This window comes from Prionailurus bengalensis, chromosome D3 (assembly GCF_016509475.1).
Source record: "Prionailurus bengalensis isolate Pbe53 chromosome D3, Fcat_Pben_1.1_paternal_pri, whole genome shotgun sequence".
NCBI lineage: Eukaryota > Metazoa > Chordata > Mammalia > Carnivora > Felidae > Prionailurus > Prionailurus bengalensis.
The window spans coordinates 45,773,364-45,793,126 of NC_057356.1; the positions used below are offsets into that span (position 1 = coordinate 45,773,364).

General features: G+C 47.6%; 1 protein-coding gene across 3 annotated transcripts in view; it reads left to right on the top strand.

The window, feature by feature from the left end:
* Positions 1 to 19,763, top strand: part of CABLES1 (Cdk5 and Abl enzyme substrate 1) — a 114,499-nt gene that overhangs the window by 58,617 nt on the left and 36,119 nt on the right. For 2 of the 3 annotated variants that reach the window (XM_043558448.1, XM_043558451.1), the window contains one exon: positions 13,911 to 13,988. The exons of the other annotated variant lie outside the window; for it this stretch is intronic. In XM_043558448.1, coding sequence (XP_043414383.1) covers positions 13,911 to 13,988 — 78 coding nt within the window. The remainder of the gene's footprint in view (positions 1 to 13,910; positions 13,989 to 19,763) is intronic. 3 annotated transcript variants of the gene reach the window in all.

A 19,763-nucleotide genomic window follows, 5' to 3' on the forward strand; every position in this document is an offset into this window, starting at 1 on the left:
GCTGGTGGGAATGTAAAAGCCACTACAGAAGACAGTTTGGCAGTTCCTCAAGAAGTTAAACATAAAATTACCTTATGACCCAGCAATTCTTCTACCAGGTTAATGCCTAAAAGAATTCAAAAGAGGAACTCAAACGCATAGTTGTATGCCCATGGTCATAGCATAGCAACATCATTTACAACAGCCCAAAGGTGGAAACAACCTCAGTGTCCATGAACAGATAAGTGGATAAACAAAATATGGTATGTTCATACAAAGGAGTATTATTCAGCCGTAATAAGGAATGAAGTGCTGATACATGCTATGATATGTATAAACCCTGAAAACATTATGCTGACAGAAATAAGACACAAAAGGTAAATAGTGTATGATTCCATTTATACAGAATATCCAGAATAGGTAAATTTATAGACAGTAGCAGATGAACAGTTACCAGGGACTGGGTGAAGGGACACAGAGTTGCTGTTTGGGGCAATGGGAAGGTTTTGGAAATAGTGGTGATGATGGCACAGTATTGTGCATGTACTTAATGATGCTAGATTGTACACCGAAAAATGGTCAAATGTATATTACATATAAATATAATGTATTTTGTGCCAATGAAAGAAAATGCCAGCGATAGCTATGGTCCTTTTAAAACCATATTCAAAAGAGGGAGGGGAAGGATGGTAAACTTCTTGGGGCTAATGGTACAAGGACAGAGCAAATGTCTGCTGCTGGATGTTTTAGCTTCAAGTACAACTGTGAAGTACAGACTGTAAACAGAGCAGTGTTCTTGGAGCAGTGTTCTCAGCATACTGGAGGCACTCAGGAAACATATCATTTATTGTGGAAGAAGCAAATGGAGAAGCCTTACATTTTAAGTGAGTTCTAGTCTTTGGGACTAGATCCCAGGAAATGGAAAGAATTCAGACACACAGATGATCTTTAAAATGCCATGGAGAATAAAAGAAGTTCTAAGTCGAATGGCAGCCAGATGTTGCCTTCAAAAAGTCAAAAAGAGACTAAGGTGGTAGCAGAGGGTGAGTTCTAATAATCACAGGCTAGCAAGCAAGCCTAGAGCGGATTGCGAGCAAAGCTCTGGAAGGGACTGGGAAGCAGATGGTTTTCAGAAGTCAGCATGACTTCACTGAGAAAAAGTCATGCTAAGTTAACTTCATTTCTGTATTGATGGAATAACTAGGGTAGTAAATGAGAAGACTGCCATAGACATGACATTTCTTGATCTCGGAGAAATGTTAGACTGTTCGTCATTATCACACATGCCAGCGTTTGCTGGGTGATTGTGAAGCTGGAGAACCTGCTGGCAGTGGGAAGTTGTTAGCCGGCTCTAGTCAGCCTGAAGGGAGGTTGAAGAAGAATAGCACATGGTATTCCCTCGAGCGTATTGCCTCCTCTGCAGAGGGAAGGCCAGTCCGCCTCAAACGGGAGACCAAAGGCAGGAAGAGAAGGAGAATATGTTACAGATGAGGACCATGCAACTCAGTCCCACAATCGCTGGAAATGCTAGGCCCAGCTCACCGAGATTAAACTCAGCAGGGATAATAAATGCAGTCGAGGTAGATGATCATTTACAGTACAGGATAAAGGCTTTTCACAAGTTTGTGTGAAAGATCGTGTGGAATTTAGATAGACCGTGATTTCCAGAGAGCCTAGCAGTGTGTTGGAACTACAGAGTGAGCTAATTAACTTGTCCTAATGGAGGGAAATGTATCGCTTTCGCACCCAGCCTGGGTCAGTCCCATCTGCCATGTTGCGATCAGCCTGAGTGCCCTGTTTTAGAACACTGGATTTGTATTGGGATGGCCTCACTGCAGCGGACTAGGATTTTCTAAGCCCCTTCTTTACGGAAGGATGGATGATTATGTGTATCGAATGGGAACAGCCAGGTTGTCCATCTCGTTTCAGTGAACTGCCTTATATATAAACAGCTGTTTTGGGGGAAGGAGACATGTGCATCCAGACAGAAGGTGCCGATAGAGTAGTTCCTCAACTACACAGAATGCGGAGTGATACCCGTAGAGGTACTGGCCTGCCCTGTGCTGGGACTGTTTCAAGTGATGGGATGTATCTGTAAATGAAGCAGACAAAGATCCCACTTTAAGGACTTACTGGCTAGCTGGGGAGGCAGCCAAGAAAACCTGTCCTGTCAGAGATGGGACAGATGTGCTGTGGAGGAAAGCTGAAGTAGCTGAGGGGTTGGGGGTGTGGAGACAGGGCATGTGGTGGGCCAAGGCTTCACTGATGAGGAGACTTTTAAGCAGAGGTCTGAAGGAGGTGAGGGAGCCAACCCTGTGCCGTCCCTGCCAGTGGGGAAGGACATGGAAGGTGGGTGGGATGGCAACTGCAGAGTCACTAAGGCTGGAACATTCACTGACGAGTGTGTCTGAGGAACTTTAGGAAAGCTGGTGTCGGTGGAGTAGAGAGAGGGAGAGAGGAGGAGATGAACCCTGAGAAGTCCTGCAGGATAGATTGTGATGATGTCTGCTTTTATTGTCAGCAAGATGAGAGCCATGGAGGGTGCCGAGCAGAGAGGACCAGTGTGGTCTGACTTGCATTTGAACAGGAGCTTAACCAACCATCAAGGGCAAGCATTGCAGGACCTTTTTGGTAACCTTATTCTTACAGAAAATTAAGGGATGTGTATATTGTGTATTGTCTTTTAAAAAAGACAAGTTTTTTGAAAGATTTTTTAAAGATTTATGTATTTTTGATAGCATGAGCAGGGGAGGGGCAGAGAGGGAGACACAGAACCCAAAGCAGGCTCCAGGCTCTAAGCTATCAGCAATGAGCCCTGTGTGGGGCTCAAACCACAAGATCATGACCTGAGCCGAAGTCAGACGCTTAACCAATCGAGCCACCCAGGTGCCCCTGATAATGAAGTTTAAAAATGACTTGAGTGGTGCCTGGGTGCCTTGGTTGGGCGTGCAACTCTTGATTTTAGCTCAGGTCATGATCTCATGGCTCACGGGATCAAGCCTGCTTGGGATTCTCTCTCTTCCCCTTTCTCTGCTCTTCCCCTACTCATTCTGTCTCAAAATAAACAAACTTCTAAAAATGACTTGAGGTCTCTAGAAAGTTGTTACAAATATATGAGCAAAACCCTCTGTCACAAAAGAGAGGTGACCAGTGATCAACAGTGATCCCATGCCAGAGTGTCTGGAACAGGCCCCCCGAAAATCCTGTGAAGGAGGGTGGTTGGCAAGCGGGATCTGCTGCTGAGTAGAGAAAAGCCAGGTACCCTTCGATTTCCTCTGCATCTGTGCTAAGAGCCCCACTGTCTGCTGGCGACAAGAGGTTAAACACAAGTGAAGACAAACCTCGTCCTCAGGGACAAGATACACCTTTGAAAATGACCAACATTACAAGGCCAGCTAGTACGAGTGGAGAGCTGATTGCTGGTGAGGTAGAACTGGGCCATCGGAATGGAAAGTGGAGCCTCTAAGCCTGAAGATCAAAGACTAGCAGGTGGCCTAGTGACCTTTCAGGAACGTCTTAGTGACCCTCATGGTCCTATTAGGAAAGGACCTTTTCTCCTGGTGCTTCCAGTTCCCGAGCCACAAACATTTGTCTTTGAGAATGATAGGAGACAAGAGCCGTCATTTCAGATGGGTGACCCCCCCTCCCTCAGGCGTATAGCCATTATTTGGCACTGTTTGGAAGTCATCTGGTTTTCAGACGTCTGGCTGCCAAGTACACTGGAAGTGCCCACCTCCCGGGTCTGCTTTGAGAACCATTTCACTCAGAACAGGCAGAGAAATGTTCTTTGCCGTGACTGACTGGGCTGTCTCCTCCTTTGGGAGGAATTTTCAAAGAGGTTTAAAAGGGTTTGAGAATGACAAAGAAGTGAGCTAGACCATTGCGTCTTTAAAGTGTGGACTCAGTAGGAAGGAAAAAATATAAAAGATTTCGGCGCCCTTTATCTGCTTTCCAAAGTCAGTTGGTAAAAGTATGGTAACTGAAGTCAGGTTGCAGCCTTTCCTTTTTATACTGAAAATTTTGGAGGGAGGGCAGGGGACGGGTAATAACTAAATTAAGAGCTTGCCTGTGATCTCATCAGTCCCAATCTGTCAGCCTAGTTTAGTTTGAAAAATGAGTTGGAGGAAATGGCACATCTCAAAAAAAATAAAACCCCTAGTTAAGTTGTGGACTGGCCTTCTTGAAAGTGGAAAAATGGCATTGCCTTTTCTCCCTCAAATGAATGCATCTGACTTGATAGATGGTGAGCCTCTTCTGTGAGGCTCCGTGCAACATCTGCCCTTCCCAAACAGGCTTTTCCCATCAAAGAACTCTTGTTGCTCCTTACAAAACCAGAACCCGCCATTCCCCAGTAGCACTGGCTGGCGCAGAGGCATCCTTATTTGTATTCATCTGTCTGTAACCAGCCGACAGCACAACCTCAGGCCTGGGGGCTACGAGCAGACGGACTGAAGAAGCCTTCGGCAATCCCTAAGCCTCACTTAGATTCGGCCCGAAATGGCCCCCAGGATCACTCCCTGGTGTGCTGACCCAGTGGCTTTCCTTTGCACCTTCCCTGGTGCTGCGAGTGGCAGGAACGAGGGAGGAGCTGGGCACATAGACCACCGCCAGGGATGCTTGTGCCTTGGGGTGCGCACCACATGCTAGCTTCTATTATTTGTGTCTAAGAAACAGGGAGGTTATACGGGACTCTGCACCAAGCTTTGCGGGGATTACTGTCAGTGCTTCGCACGCACAGATGTATTCAAAATGTACAAGCACTTGTTGCTTTTCAACCGGTTTGATTTACAGGAAGTAAAATGAGCCACGGAGAAAGAGTTTGGGAGTTGGGCAGAACCTTCTCTTGGTGGTTCTGCTTCAATTCTCTGCTTGGTGAGAGGGCTTGGGGGCCCCAGGGGAGACCAGATCGTGGTCCCCACCAGTGGTATGCAACAATTGGAGGAGAAAACCATAATGCACATGGCTTCGGGCCAGGGCCTGCGACACAGCTACCAGTGCTATCCTGGAAGTGCAGGAGAGCAGGTAGCAGAGGGCTCCAGGGCTCGAGAGGAGACTCCCTTAAACTGGCGCTTGGCTTGTTTTCCTCCCATCTCCCTGTTAGTGAATTCTTAGGCTGAGTCCCAACCCCAGTACTTCAGAATGTGATCTTATTTGGAAATAGAGTTGTTGCAGATGTAATTAGTTGAGATTGTACCAGAGCAAGGTAGGCCTATAATCTTAATATTGGTGCCCTTGTTAAAAGGGGGAAATTTGGAGACAGACCTGCACACAAGGAGAATGCCGTGTGTTATATTGCTGCCTGCTGAGGCACTGCCAGAAGCTGGCAGAGAGGCCTGGAGCAGACCCTTCTTTGATGCCTTCATCAGAGGGAGCACGGCCTGGTGGACACCTTGGACTGGGACTCTGGGCCGCCCGGAGCAAGAGACCACCGGTTCTGGTGTGTAAACCATTCAGCACGTGGCCCCTTGTTACGGCAGCCCCTGCAGACACACTCCCTTTCTTGCTCGCGTGGCTGTTAGGAGCTCCACTGCCTGTCCTGTTGTGGGGAGCTCACCTAGCCACAGTTTCGGTCATGGTCACTGTCACCGTCATGGTCACCAGTCACCATCTTAACCACCCCCAGGCTTCTTGTGCCTCGGACCCACTCCCTCCCCAGTTTGGGAAGCCTTTCGGGAGCTGGCCTGCAGCCTTAACCTGTTTCTGCTTCTCTACTGCCAAGCCACCATCTAGCTATGCAGAATTATTTACAGTAGTTGCATGGTTATGAGAAGAGTTTAGTGATCCATGGAAGAAATAGCCACAGAAATTACACATGGAGCTGAAATATTGTGCTTTAACTTAAAGCATATTGGTGGTCATCCGTTCAGCAGGTTTCTTGTTTTGTTTGTTTGTTTTATTGAGGACATTTTATTTTATTTTTTGAAGTTTATTTTTATTTTATTTTGAGAGAAAGTGCAAGAGGGGGGAGGGGCAGAGAGGGGGAGAGAAAATCCCAACCGACGTGGGGCTCGAACTCCTAAAACTGTGAGATCATAACCTGAGCTGAGATCAAGAGTCGGATACTTAACTGACTGTGCCACTCTGGTGCCCCATTCAGCAGGTTTTTTGATGCCAAAAAAAGGTTTTTCTTTGCTTTTGGGCCCATGGATCAGACTCTGTCTCTGGCATCAAAGCCACATATCGTTATTCCCACCTATTGCTGCCATGTCCAGATTGGATTTATTTTATTATTTAAAAGATTTTATTTATTTTTAAGATTATTATGTTTTTAAGCAATCTCTGCACCCAATGTGGGGCTTGAACTCCTGACCCCAAGATCAGGAGTCACATACTCTTCCGACAAAACCAGCCAGGCACCCCCCAGATTAGACTTCTTTAAAGTGACCCAAGAGGGGAGCCTGGGTGGCTCAGTCGGTTGAGCTTCCGACTTTGGCTCAGGTCATGATCTCACAGTCTGTGAGTTCGAGCCCCGCATCGGGCTCTGTGCTGATGGCTCAGAGCCTGGAGCCTGCTTTGGATTCTGTGTCTCCCTTTCTCTCTGCCCCTCCCCTGCTCAGGCTCTGTCTCTCTCTGTCTCAAAAATAAATAAAAACATTAAGAAAAATAAAAAATAAATAAATAAAGTGACCCAAGAATCTAAGTGCAAAATCCAATTGGATATTCACTGTTTTCCTAATCTTTCTAGTAACCGCCCCCTCCCCGCCAGTTTTTTCAGTGACTTGCCTTGCTTGAATATGTTTTAAAGCACTTGGTGTTTTTACAGCATTATGTCCTTTTCCCCTTCACATTTGATCAGTTTGTGTAGCTTTTGTTGAACAAACACAAGTAGCAAGCACAACTGGAGTAAACAGGTTGGGGATGTGCATAATTAACTCTTCATAAGTAAACAACTCAGAGTGTATATTCTAGAGAACAAGCCTCCCCACCTGAGCTTTGAGTGTGTGGTGAGTGTTGGTCAGAGTGACTCACCCTGGTGGTTCAGGCACATGGAGGTCAGCAGAGTTTTCTTGCACACTGCGTTCCTCAAGAGGCCTTCTGCTCTTTCTCCTCCCAGCATTGACTTAGGCAGTCCCTCCGCCAGTTTATCTTCTCCTTGCCCCTTATCCCTTAGGTCTTAACTTTGGTGTTACTTCTTCCAGGAAGCCCACTTTGCCTCCTTCAGGCCAGGTTACCGGTCCCTCAGATAACAACCTCTACTTCTCAGTCAGGGCACTCCCACCCCTGTGTAAATGTACCTCCTACCCAACTGGAAGCTTTGTGAGCAGGGAGCTCTTGGCTTTGTCAGTTCCGATCCCCAAGGTCTGGCAGAGTAAGTGCTCAGAAAGTATCTGTGGAAGGGAGAGAGGAGCGGAAGAGCACACACAGCTATTTTTCAGGAGCCCTCCACCACTCCTGCTCTGTGGGATAAAGTGTGCCCCCTGAGCCAGCAGTGAGGGGCTGTGCTCGGGTACTAGCAGTGTTGGCAGTCCCGGGGGGCTGTGAAGATTGGGGCGGCTGTGAGCAGTCGTGAGAAGGAGATGCACACATCCGTTGATGAGAATCTCACCAGCTTGTATTTGCAGGCTACTGAGCGGAGACCCTCAGGTGCTTTCTGCTGTCTAATCCATGCCAGCCCTGGGGCCTCCAGTTCCTTCACCCCGACCAGCTGGGGGCCTGACACATCACTGTGACCACCATGTTTCCCTTCATCTGGTGCTCTGTATTCCCTCTTCTCACCTCTTGGAACCCCACTGCTCCTCCTTGGCCTGCCCTGCCCCTGGCCTCAGCCCTGCCTCGTGCTCGGGCTTCTAGGTCCCTCCTCTCCACAGGCTCGCTCCTTCCTTCCTTCCTTCCTTCCTTCCTTCCTTCCTTCCTTCCTTCCTTCCTTCCTCCCTCCCTCCCTCCCTCCCTCCCTCCCTCCCTCCCTCCCTCTCTCCCTCCCTCCCTCCCTCCCTCCCTCCCTCCCTTCCTTCCTTCCTTCCTTCCTTCCTTCCTTCCTCTGACTCTCAGAATTGGGAGATTGCTTTTCTTACATTTCAGGATGGAAGAGACAGATCTCTTTGTGAAGAAAGGGCTTGGAATTCTGCAGGTTGTCTGCTCTTTGCCCTCCTCCCAAGCTCGGCACATGCCGCGGTTAGGGGCCTGTTCCTAAGGAGGAAAAGCATCGCCCCACCCATGGCTAATGAGAGTTTAAATAGAGGAAACAGAACGTTTTGGTTTTGTTTTAATTTTCATTCAAGTATGTAATCAGCCCTTCGGAAAGAGAGAGGGGTGTCAAGCCCCCCCCCCAGCTTGTAACATAGCACTGTGGGAGGAGGAAGCAGCTGGGGGGGGGGAGCGGGGGCTGGGAAGAGAAAGTGCCTGGCAGGCTCTAGTTCTCTGATTTCACAAAACTCATTTGTTTTCTGGCATCAGCCTTCACAGCTTTACCTTCTCTGTGCACCAGCAACCGTGCACGAGCGCAGGGAAGATGGCCGAGCGGGAGATGGGTGGCACTGCGCAGCCATGGGAATAAAGTGACTGCACGCCAGCTGTGTTCACTTTCCAGGGCTGCCAGACTGGGTGGCTTAAAACAACAAAAATGTGTGCTCTCGCAGCTCCGGAGGCCACGAGTCCACAATTAAGGTGTCTGCAGGGCCGTGTGCCCTCTGAAGGCTCTTAGGGAAGTGTCACCTCTCGCCCATTCTGGCTCCTGAGGGTGGCCGGCAATCCCAGGCGGGGCATCTTTGGCTTTTGGCTGCGCCACTCCAGTCCCTGCCTCCATTGTCACGTGGCCTTCTCTCCTCTGTGTGTACGGGAGGGTCCCCCAATGTCTGTCCTGATTAAATCCAGCCATTGGTTCTAATGCCCACCCTAGTTCAGGATGACCTCATCCCAACTTGATGACATCTGCAAAGTTCAAGGTGCCACGGACTTCAACATGTTAGGATTTCAGCGTGTCTTTTTAGGGAACATACCCCAGCATTTAAAAGTGTGTTCTTTCTCTTTCGTGTAGGGCATGAGCTACAGAACTAGGGAATGCGGTATTCACTTGTCCCCAGTACCTAAAGTGTCACCCTGGGCTGTGTTCATGCTCATCCACCATTGTTGCAAGTGTGATTTTCTTTAACTTTAGAGTAAACATTAGTTGCTTGTTTTATGTCCTTAAGAGCATATTTCTGCTATAATGGAATATTCCACCTGGGAGAGAGTGAACTTTCTTACAGCCAACAGAGATGCCCCAGGATTCTGGAAATAGAACAAAAAGCCAGTTTTTGGCATAAGAGGGGACATTTGAGGGTCCAGGATGTCATGAAATATTCCCTGGTCAGACATTGCTGGCTCCGGTCTAAAGGGTCGAGAGTGGATGTAATGACCGTGGTCTGTGGTGCTCTGTTAGCCATGGGGCCCGTTGTGTATCTCCTGGCTATTTGGAACACTCCAGTATCTCAGAGGCAGTGTGTGCCTTTGGAAGCTTTGTGGCCTGAAGCCCTGGTTTCCTCATACCAGAAACACTTTCCTAAGCAAGGAAATGAAGTTTTATGAAGAAGAAAGACGGTGCTCTTCATGCTTCCTGGAAGGGTTTGGAAAATGTTGTCTATCCAGAAGCAGCTCTCGCCATGTGGGCTGCAGCCCTAGGAGATTTTCCCTTTGTTGTTTTATTTTGTTTTTTTGTCTTTTTTTTTTTCTTCTTTGGCAGATGTTTATATGGAAATGTGATCTTTAATTCCTTAAAGACCTATCCTTCTGGAGTTAATTCCTCTTTTGAAGTTACAATCTTTTGTGTAATGCTTTCTGGTCATTTTGACTCCAAGTAAAGTGTTAAATGTTACAGAAAGGAAAATTATGTGGACTTTCTGCATGCAATTTGGGCATCCAAGAAAATAACTGTATCGGTTGGAGGCCAAGACATGGAGGTGGCCAATTTCCGAAGCCCACTGGAAATGGAGTTTGGCTGTCTTCTGTCATTCTTGACAACTGCCATCTGATTGAATTCTTCCACAAATACAGAAGGACTTTAAGAAGGCAAATAAATCTGATTTTCTTCTTGGACATCACCATGATGATGGAGATTTCCCCAGTACTCACAGAGAGGAAAGCTGCAAATTCACAGGAACACTCCAGCTTTGGGGCATAGCACTTGGTTACGAGGGGCCTGCCTTTAGGTTTACACTGCTCAGAGTTGCTCTTGGAGGAGACAGAAGGCGAGAGCTTGCCACTTGTTGTTATTTGCCTGCTCTGGCTAAGGCCGAAGCCCCTCCTGGATTCAGAGCTACTTCAGGAAACACGTTGGATGCGTACCTGGGAACTCTGTCAGCTCTTTGGAACTCCCCAGGAACAGCCACAAACTTGTGCAGAGCTGCTGTGTGGGTCTCTGCTCTGTATTCCTCCTCTGAACCCTGCATAAAGTGGAAGTCAACAGGATGGTTCAACCCGAAAAAGGAAGGGAAGTGCCCAAAGATTCAGTGGTCCTTATTTTTCTCCTCCCCACTCCAGCTGCTTGAGAATGGTCAACTGTGAAAGGACCAACCCTACTGGATTGCTGGAAAACGTTCCATATTCATAGTTGCTAAACCTGACCTATGTCTTAGAATAACATGTTTTTCTGAATGAGACTCAGGCTGTCAGCTTCTCCTAGACCTAAATGGTGAGGACCACACAGATGAGCACTCATTTAGCAGAACTCTAATGCTGCCTGTTTGCTAATAGACACATTGTGGTTGGGACTTTGGAAAGAATATTTAATTTCACATGCATTTATGTTCTCTCATTTTCTCGTTCTATTAAAAATGTCCAAACAGGGGCGCCTGGGTGGCGCAGTCGGTTAAGCGTCCGACTTCAGCCAGGTCACGATCTCGCGGTCTGTGAGTTCGAGCCCCGCGTCGGGCTCTGGGCTGATGGCTCGGAGCCTGGAGCCTGTTTCCGATTCTGTGTCTCCCTCTCTCTCTGCCCCTTGCCCGTTCATGCTCTGTCTCTCTCTGTCCCCAAAATAAATAAACGTTGGGGAAAAAAAAAAAAAATGTCCAAACAAATTCAGTGTGTGGGAAGGAACCGTACGTTAGCACAAAGTAATGAAGAAAATGAACTAACACTAAGCCAGTTGAGTTTGCTCAACACATTCCTTCCTCTGTGTTGCAGAAGACACGGATGTTGAGCACCACCAGGAATGGGCAGTTCCAGGCTTTTCTCTTGGGTGGATGGCCGGGGATGGTGGGGGTTGTGTGAAGAACCTCTTTCTGTCTGGAAAAGGGCCCAGGCTGAGCAGAGCAGGAGAGTGAGGCATCGGTGGTGCTGGCAACTCATATCTGGGCTGTTGTGATGGGTCACCCTCTGGCCCCACCCATTCCTAGCCTGGTGACCTGCAGGCCAGGCTGGAAAGCCACCCTAGAAAATGTGGATGAAGGCAGACTTCTTGGGTCTAGGAAGTCCATGAATACCCCGTCAAACCTACAGGAGCAGACTCTCCTAGTAAGTCTTAGAGAAGGGCAAAGCATCAAGGCACGTAGTGGCAAAGAGCATGGCTTCAGATCCCCAATGGGTCTCACCTGCTAGTGTGTCACTGTTGGCATGTCATTTACTTGCTCTCTTCATTTGAAGCATTTAGAATGGGGCATCTAATGGATACTTAGTAAGTTTTAAATATTATGTCTGCTTAAATAAATGGACACAGGCATTACAGCATCAGGATCTGTCTCTGGTCTCTCTGAGTAAGAGCCCAAGGAGCCTGGTTGCTGTTTCGCAAGGTGGTGTGCTCACAATTTATTTACCTCTTGGCCCTTGACGCCTTGGTGGTCCACTCTGTCTGTGACACTTCTGTTCTGGCAGCAGTGACAGGGTTTGGGTCCGTGGTATCTGACGAGAAACCTCTCCCTTGAGAGGAGAGAGACCCCCCCCCCCCCATGTGAGTGTTACGTGTAGGTTGTTAGACGGGCCACATGTGTCATCCCTCAGCTGTCCTGGGAGTGCACCTTTCACATCTTGCGGGCCTGTGTTTTTGTTTTTTTTTTTTTATGTTTATTTTTGAGAGACAGAGACAGAGCATGAGTGGGGTAGGGGCAGAGAGAGAGGGAGACACAGAATCCAAAGCCCGCCCCAGGCTCTGAGCCGTCAGCACAGAGCCCGACGTGGGGCTCGAACCCACGAACCGTGAGATCACGACCTGAGCCAAAGTCGGATGCTCAACCGACTGAGCCACCCAGGTGCCCTGCGGGCCTGTGTGTTTTAGCAGAGACCTCTGAAGAGATTCAGAATCCAGGGTGAAACCTTCCTCAACCCAAGAAGGTGGTCCCCAGTAAAATCAGTTAATATTTATCGAATGTGCATTATTTGCCAGGCACTGTTCTGAGGGCTTTCCCAGGATAGACTCATTTACTCTTTACAGCGTTCCAATAGGCTAGTTAGCAGTTTTATCCTGTCGTTTTAGTTGAGGAAACTGAGGCTCAGAAGAGTTTGTCAGTGGTCCGAAGTCACGCAAAGGTGACACAGCTGTTTGCAGCTGGGACTGTTGCTTCCACCCCCTTAACTATGTCAGATGAATCCCCATGGGATGAACAGACAGCCGTGGTCCTGCCTTCCCGGGGACGGACACTCAGGTGCTGCTCTGAAGCACAGCACTGCCCACACTGTTGATGGAGGGGCTGCCATGTATTCAGCCTCTGGACACCCCTTGTAGAAGAAGAGGGAGGCAGTGGTGAGCAGCCCTCTGTGATCGGTGCACTCCTGGCAGTGGAAATCCGGAGCCAGCAACAGCACCAAAAAGGGAATGAGTAACTCAGTGAAGGGAGAGAAAATGCTTCCTGGGGCGGTGACTTCTGAGCTAGGTTTTGAAGACTACGTAGGAGTTCACTAAGCCTACCAAGTTCGGCTTAGCAGGCAGAAGAAATAGCATGCAAAGGACAGGGGTATGAAACAGCAGCGGTCTTTTAAAGGTGGGGGACAGCAAGTCCTTTAGGATGGGTGGATGATGAAGTGCCAAAGGGATGTCATGTTTGTTGAGACCAGAGAGGCAGAAAGAGCCAGAAGACAGAGGGCCTGCTCTGCCATGCTGGGGAACCCGACTTTATGCTAGGCAGGTCGACAGTTTAATATCACAGTTTTAAAACAAGGGCAGAATCTCCAAACCGTGATACAGTTAGTAGTAGTCGTTTCTCTGGTTGTATCATCATGATTATTGAAGGAAAAGATTACAAAAGTCAGTAAGTTCCGTATCTGATGTTTGTTGCTATTGTGTTAAAGAACGTTAGTTTTTTTTAACATCCTCCACTTGTTTCTCATTTTTTTAAATGAGTAGTTGTCTTTGGCTAAAGTTATTTTCATATGCTAGGATAAGTACTTTTTTGAGGTTTTTTTCCTAATATTTTCCTAAGTGGCCTTTGATTGCATAAGAGCATAATGCAGAACTGTTTCCAGTAGTTTCTTTATAGCAGGAATGGAAGATAAGACTGATTATGTAATTGTTCCCTTAATTTATTCTCAGAACCTAACATGCTGCCAGCACATAAAAAACCTGACGATCGTAATGGCATCTGAATGTCTCTCTTGCGCACGGTTTCTGGCACTAGTGCTCTTGCATTGTTCACTGCAGAGTAGACAAGAGTGGTTTAAATGCGGCATGACTGTTGGCAGCACTGGGCCCCCAGACTCATGGCTCTGTCTGCTCTGTCTTGCCGTGCAGCCCCCAGCCAGGAGCTCTCAGCAGAGAAATGATGCGTGTGTGCGCCTTAGAGACTCTCGCCTGTGTCACACGCACTAACCTTCGGATGAGGAGAAAGCCATGTACTTGTGCTGTGCTGAGGTTGCATTTTGCAAGGAGCACAGAACACCATCTGCCAGAGGAGGCGGCAGGAGTGTGCAAATATTGCTGTGAATTCCATGAATGCTTAATTGCTATGGTTTTTTTTTTTTAATTTAAGAGTGTTCGCATTTAGTTTGTTTGTTTGTTGTTTGTTCTTTTTTTTATTTTTATTTTTTAGAATAGTCCTTATCAGTGGCAGAAGATCCTTCTGTAGTATATTTTCAGTGCTGCCCTATCGTGACAGTGCCCAAGCAGGGTATGTATATGCATGCTTGCTTTATAGTTCTCTGGGTGAAAAGTTGTGACACCTTGTGCATAATGTGGCTACCCTTCCCATTCAAAGAACTTGCCTTGCCTTTGACACTGCAAATTCAGGACTTGTAAACTTGAAAGAAAAAAAGCTCCACTTTCTTTTCAGCCAGAAAGCTTCCTTGTTATTTGTGCGCACGCATGCGTGTGTGTGTGTGTGTGTGTGCGCGCGCGTGCGCGCGCCCGTGCCAGTCCTCTCCATATTGCCTGCTGTTTCTAAATGTGCATTTTGTCACCTCTTCCAATACTGTAAAACGAGCAACATGGGGACCCACCCCATTCCTCAGGGCCATGTCAACTTTCGGAGAAAGGTAGGTGAGGTAAGGAATCATACAAACCATGTGGACATCCTGCCTCTTTGCATTTTGGGCTTGGGGCTGGGAACTGACCAGGAAGCCGGAGCAAATACCAAAGCAAAATGGTACCAGGAACAGCCCTATGCGATTCACCACAGGCCAAAGGAACGCTTACTTCTCTAGATCAACCAGTTCCTCCTTTCGCTCTGAAGAAAAGTAGGTAAGTGAGGCTTTGTCCTTGCAGAGCCTCTCCTCCTCATTCCCCATGCCGAACTCTGTGCTCATTTCCTCTGAGTCTTGACTGCTTTGTCCCTCACCTGTCACTGCATATTGTGTTTGAGGTCAGGGAGATGCTGATATGTAGGGTAGGACAGTTTACTGCATGGGATGCGGGAGCCTTGTGGGATGTTGGCCTCTATAAACTAAATGCTGGAAGTGCCCTCTAGACACTGTGACAACCACACCCTACCTGCTCATGACCACCACCCTGTGGGAGGGCAGTGTGGCCTTGGGGCAGATTCACCGTAGTCTGTCTTCCATGAGCTCTGCCGGTTGCTCCTGCTCATCATGGCTTTCCCTTTCCTACATAGACTTGTCAGACTTCTATCCGTTCAGTTCACTTCTATCTGTACTCTACACCATAAGCTTTGTGGGACAGAAAGTGGCACATTTTGTTCGTGGAATTATGACTCAGTCATTTATTAGATGTGTCTGAAAGAGCAATGGTAATCTTACTGTTGATTGAGGACCTTATGCCAGTCCTTTTCACTCCCTGCATCCTTACAACAACCTTGCAAAAGTAGATGTTCATGGAAAAGACAGCAAATCCTTCGGCTCAGAGGTTCAGGGGCCACCTGGGTGTGGCCAGCAGGGCTGCCCACAGGAAACCTTGTGAGGAGGCCTGCTTTACCTTACCAACCTGTGGTCCCAGGTTCGGCTGCACCTGAGAGCAGGCTTATTCCTCATGGAGACTAGATTGTACCAGCTCACGGACCTATGTGTGACCCAGAAGGCAAGTTTGTTAAACTTATTATACAAGTAATGGCCCCAGGGCTCGGATTGTTGCAGTGTGACCAGCTTGTGAGCACATTTCCAGGGAGATCTGAATCAGCAGTGGAAGGCTGTCTAAATATTTCCCCTCATGGCGAGCTTAGATGGTCACTGTGGAGTTAGCCTTATTTCTCTGGGCTGCCCTTGCTAGCCTTTCTGATTGATGTATTCTTCCCTCAGCTATGTTGCATTCGTTCATTTATTGAGCGCTTACTATGTGACTAGGTACTGGGATAAACGTAGTGAAACTTGTGCCTGGTTCCTGCCCCCTGGAACTTAAACCAAGGCACGTTGAAATTTCACACATAATTACTACTTCTAATTAAGGCTAAAGATAGTCAGACGATTGCCAAGTCTTCCTGGCTGAGAACTCATTCAGTGTCTTTAACATAATCTGGCTTCTCTGTGCTTTCATCTTGGAACTGTTCATGTCTGTTTTCATTCTGGAATGGTGATCTTATTTCCAAATTCTGGGGCCCCCTCACTAGGGTACCGAAGTACTTACCCTGTTTTATAGATAGGACCACTGATCTTTAAGAGTTACAGTCTCAAACATCGACTTTGGGCCAGAATGGGAATTTGAACCCAACTCTGACCAGCTCTAGGACTTTCCCTGACTCACTCTGGCCAATGGGCAAAACAGGCTTCATAATCACAGAAACCCATCTCTGGAATGGAGCTTTTATGGTAACTGCCTCGCAGGGGTTAACTGAGGCTCCTGGGGCAACTGAGTACACAAGGTCCAGCACAGCACCTCACACAAAGAGGTAGGTGGGGCCCGCTTGTCAGGGTCTCCAAATTCTTAAACAGAATGTGGGAGGTCAGCATGGAGAACTTGGGAGACTTGTAGTTTTTTGCTTGGGCAAATTACTTGTCTCTGAGCCTCTGCTTGTTCTTCTGTAGAATGGGGATATCAAGTTACTACCTGTGTCGTTACTTTGAAGATCATTGCATTTTATGCAGAACTCGTGGGAACACATTTAAATTTAAATTACCCAGGAAGAGATCACCCAAACTGTTTGACGTCCTTGTTGGAAATATGTGCCCCCCCCCCCCCAATTTTAACACCTGGAGGAAATCCCAGCTAGTGTGCTGGGAAACAGGTGTCTGTCAGTGCCGCAGTCTCCTTGGCTGCTGCTGACAAGGCCCTGGATGTTTCAGGAAGATCTGTCATAGGGTTACTGGCAGATTCAGCTGTTCTGCCGGTTGGCCCAGATGAAGAAGCAGAGTGAGTTTGTGGGGTCACAGGACATAACCTTTTACATTTTAGATATGAATAAACTCTTTCAAACTTTATAGATGAGGAAATCAAAGTGCAGTAAGGTTAATTTTCTATAACAAAACACATAATCAGATCAATTACAATACCTAACAGAAAAGAGCATGCCTGTTTCTTTCTGCAGCACATTCTACTTAAATACTCACATGAGAAACTCTGCACACCATTCAAAATACTGTAATTTAGTGGTAAGGTGAAGAAGCGATTCTGCTTTTTAAATTTTTCGATGAGCAGACATCTTATTAGTGAATGCCACTTAAACTTAGGATTATTTTTCACTAATTATTGGGAAACCACTGTGCTCAAATAATAAAAGTATTTATGCTAGTAAATTATATGCATATATATTTTTACAGTGCTTTAGTTCATGCCTGTAGTAACTAATACCTTTCTGCTGTGGAAAATTCCTTTTATGCTAAGAGTTAACTCTGTGTGACTGGGACACAAATCATAGAATTTCAGGGCTGGAAAGGACTTCAGAGATGACCTGGCCTGGCCTCGCTGCTTCAGAGCTGGGACCCCTCGGGTATGGGGGTGGATGCCCAGCAGCACCAGCAGCACCAGAACCCTGTACTCCAGCCATCTTAACCTGCTGACCTTGTGGTTTCTAGCCGCCACATTTCTTTTGTGCTTCTGCACGTGGACTGAGCCACAGGCGCATGATTATGCCAGACACGCGTAAACCCCCACTGCTAAAAGGGATGATGTTCAGCTCCGACTTCATCACAAGGAAGTTTTAAAAACAGGAAACTCAGAAGTTCATCCAGTGTGTACTTGAACCTCTTTTACAAGGAAAGCATCTATCAGGATGGCCTTACCTCTTTCTGGTTTTGCTTTCTGGCTTCTCATGCTGCACTGGAGCTTCCCAAGTCTGGCTCTCATATCTTGGCTCGCCCTGCCTCCCACCCTGACCCCAAAGCTTTGTTCTTGGTTTTCAGCTGAACTGAGCACTTAACTTTGGGTCTTGACATCAGTTGATCAAAGCAGACAGGCCAGTCTTAGGAGAGGTTTTACCATTTATTCATTTACTTATTTGTTCACTCATGCATTTTTTCTACCCCTTGCGGGTGCAAGGCCTTGATCGAGGCTGGGAGGGTGTAGGATGAGGAAGACCCACTCTCTAGGAGCTTATTATTGAGCCAGGAAGCCAGACATGTAAACAACCAATCCAGGACAGCTGGGGAGCCACAAAGAGGTGCTACAGAGTGCTTTAACTTCCCCCAAATCTTTATCAAGATCCACATTTACATTGAGTCTACTATCAACAGTGAAAAGCCAAGAGTTTGTTATGTGAGTTTCCTTCCCCTTCCCAATACATTACCATCCCTGCCTGTCTCCTGGGTAGAGATTCAGGCAATCCTGCTGCATAGCAGAATTCACTCCTTCACAGAACATGCTGTTTGCCAAGCACACTGTTCTAAGCAGTAGGGATACAGTGGTGCACAGGAAAATGTGTCTTTCCTCGTTACCCTCTAACGGTAGGAGACACAAGGTAGTAAAGACACTGACCATCAGACACAAGAGCAAACAACGAAATGAGTCCTAAGCAGTGTGCAGCTGGAGCATAGAGGAGGGAGTTCAGTGAATTCAGACGGAGGGATCACGGAATGCTCCCCAGAGTTGGCAGCTCTTCATCAAGACATAGAAGCGTGAGGTCTTAGAGAAGTGGGGAAGGACATTCCAGCCTCACCATTGACTTCCGAGGATGTTAGAAGATGGTCTGGCCCCTTAGGAACTTTGGGGGATGTGGTGGGGAGTCTCTGTGATGCTTGGCTTGTTGAAAGAATTTGGTAAAGCCCCAACCAAGTGGGAATCCTGTTGCTGACCAACAGCTAAGTGGTTAGACCTAGGTAGTAAGGGGAAGGGGATAGGGACAGAAGTGAGCTGTCCTGGGATGTCACTGCCACAGGCCCATCACTCAGCCGCTCCAGGTCTCAGTACAACATGGACGTTTGACCAGACTTTCCAAGGTCCTGCATACGTTGTCATCCTTGTCGATTTTGCTAATGTGGAAGCTGGAAGTCTGGTCGAACGAGGAGTTTATGAATGAGGTGTGCCATTCACACTTCCCATCCACTAGTGATCAGGTGCTTCTGGAGTTCCCCTCTGAATAATTCTCCATTCAATTTTTTTTTAATTTGAGATTTTTTTAAAAAAGTGCAGGTCTGGTGACTTTGCGGTTTTATTTGGTACATGGTTTCCTGGTGTAGGCTACAAGGACAGGGGCTTAATCATCCCAGGGTTGAGAACGGTGTGAAATGTTTAGGATCACTTTGCGTGCCACCAGATTTATACTTCCAAGCTGACAATAGGACCACTCACTGTGATTTTTAGAGCTTCTGCTTAACGCGGACTGCCCTGGTTATTTAGCAGCTGCCGTACTCTTCAAGCTGTTTTCCCTGCTTTGATGTATAGCTAAAGGTATTTGAGAAAAGAGCCTATTTTCTTAGGAAGAGCTGATAAGGTCAAGCATTTGTGTGAACAAGATGGAGAAAGTAATGTGAGCTGAAGCAGAAGTCATGCTTCCAGTATCCCAGGCACTGTGCTGAGTGCCATCACACATCTGCTCATTGAATCTTTGCGACAGCCTCGTCAGGTGGGTTCTGGGGTTATCAGTTTGCAGTTACAAGGTTGGGGAAGAGATTGGCCGAGCAGCAGTGCCAAGAGGTAAGAGGGAGGGCAGACAGGCTGCAGGCTCCGTGAGGTGCTGTGTTCTCTGCTTTGGGGCAAACAGACCCCATAGGTGCAGGTCCCAAAGCACTGACACACAGCTGAGAGCCAAGTGTGTTTTTCTTCACTGTTGTGGCTTGGGGCCGCACTTGCTGGCCCGGAACTAGTGACAAGTGGGCGACACTGGCTGTCTAGTGTGTATCTGGGTGATGGTGGAGGTCTGTGTATGTGCCACAGGAGAGCCACCTCCTGGGGACGCAGTGGTCTTCGTGCTGGTGGGTGGTGACCTTCCGAAGGCTTTAGAGGTTGCCAGTTTACGCCGCAGCCTGGCTCCTCCAAGGCCAAGCCCCCAGCATCTTTGGGTGGAGCCTTGGGTGAAAATAATCTGTATAATTCCCCTCATCTGAGTGTTCGTCCACTGTAGAGT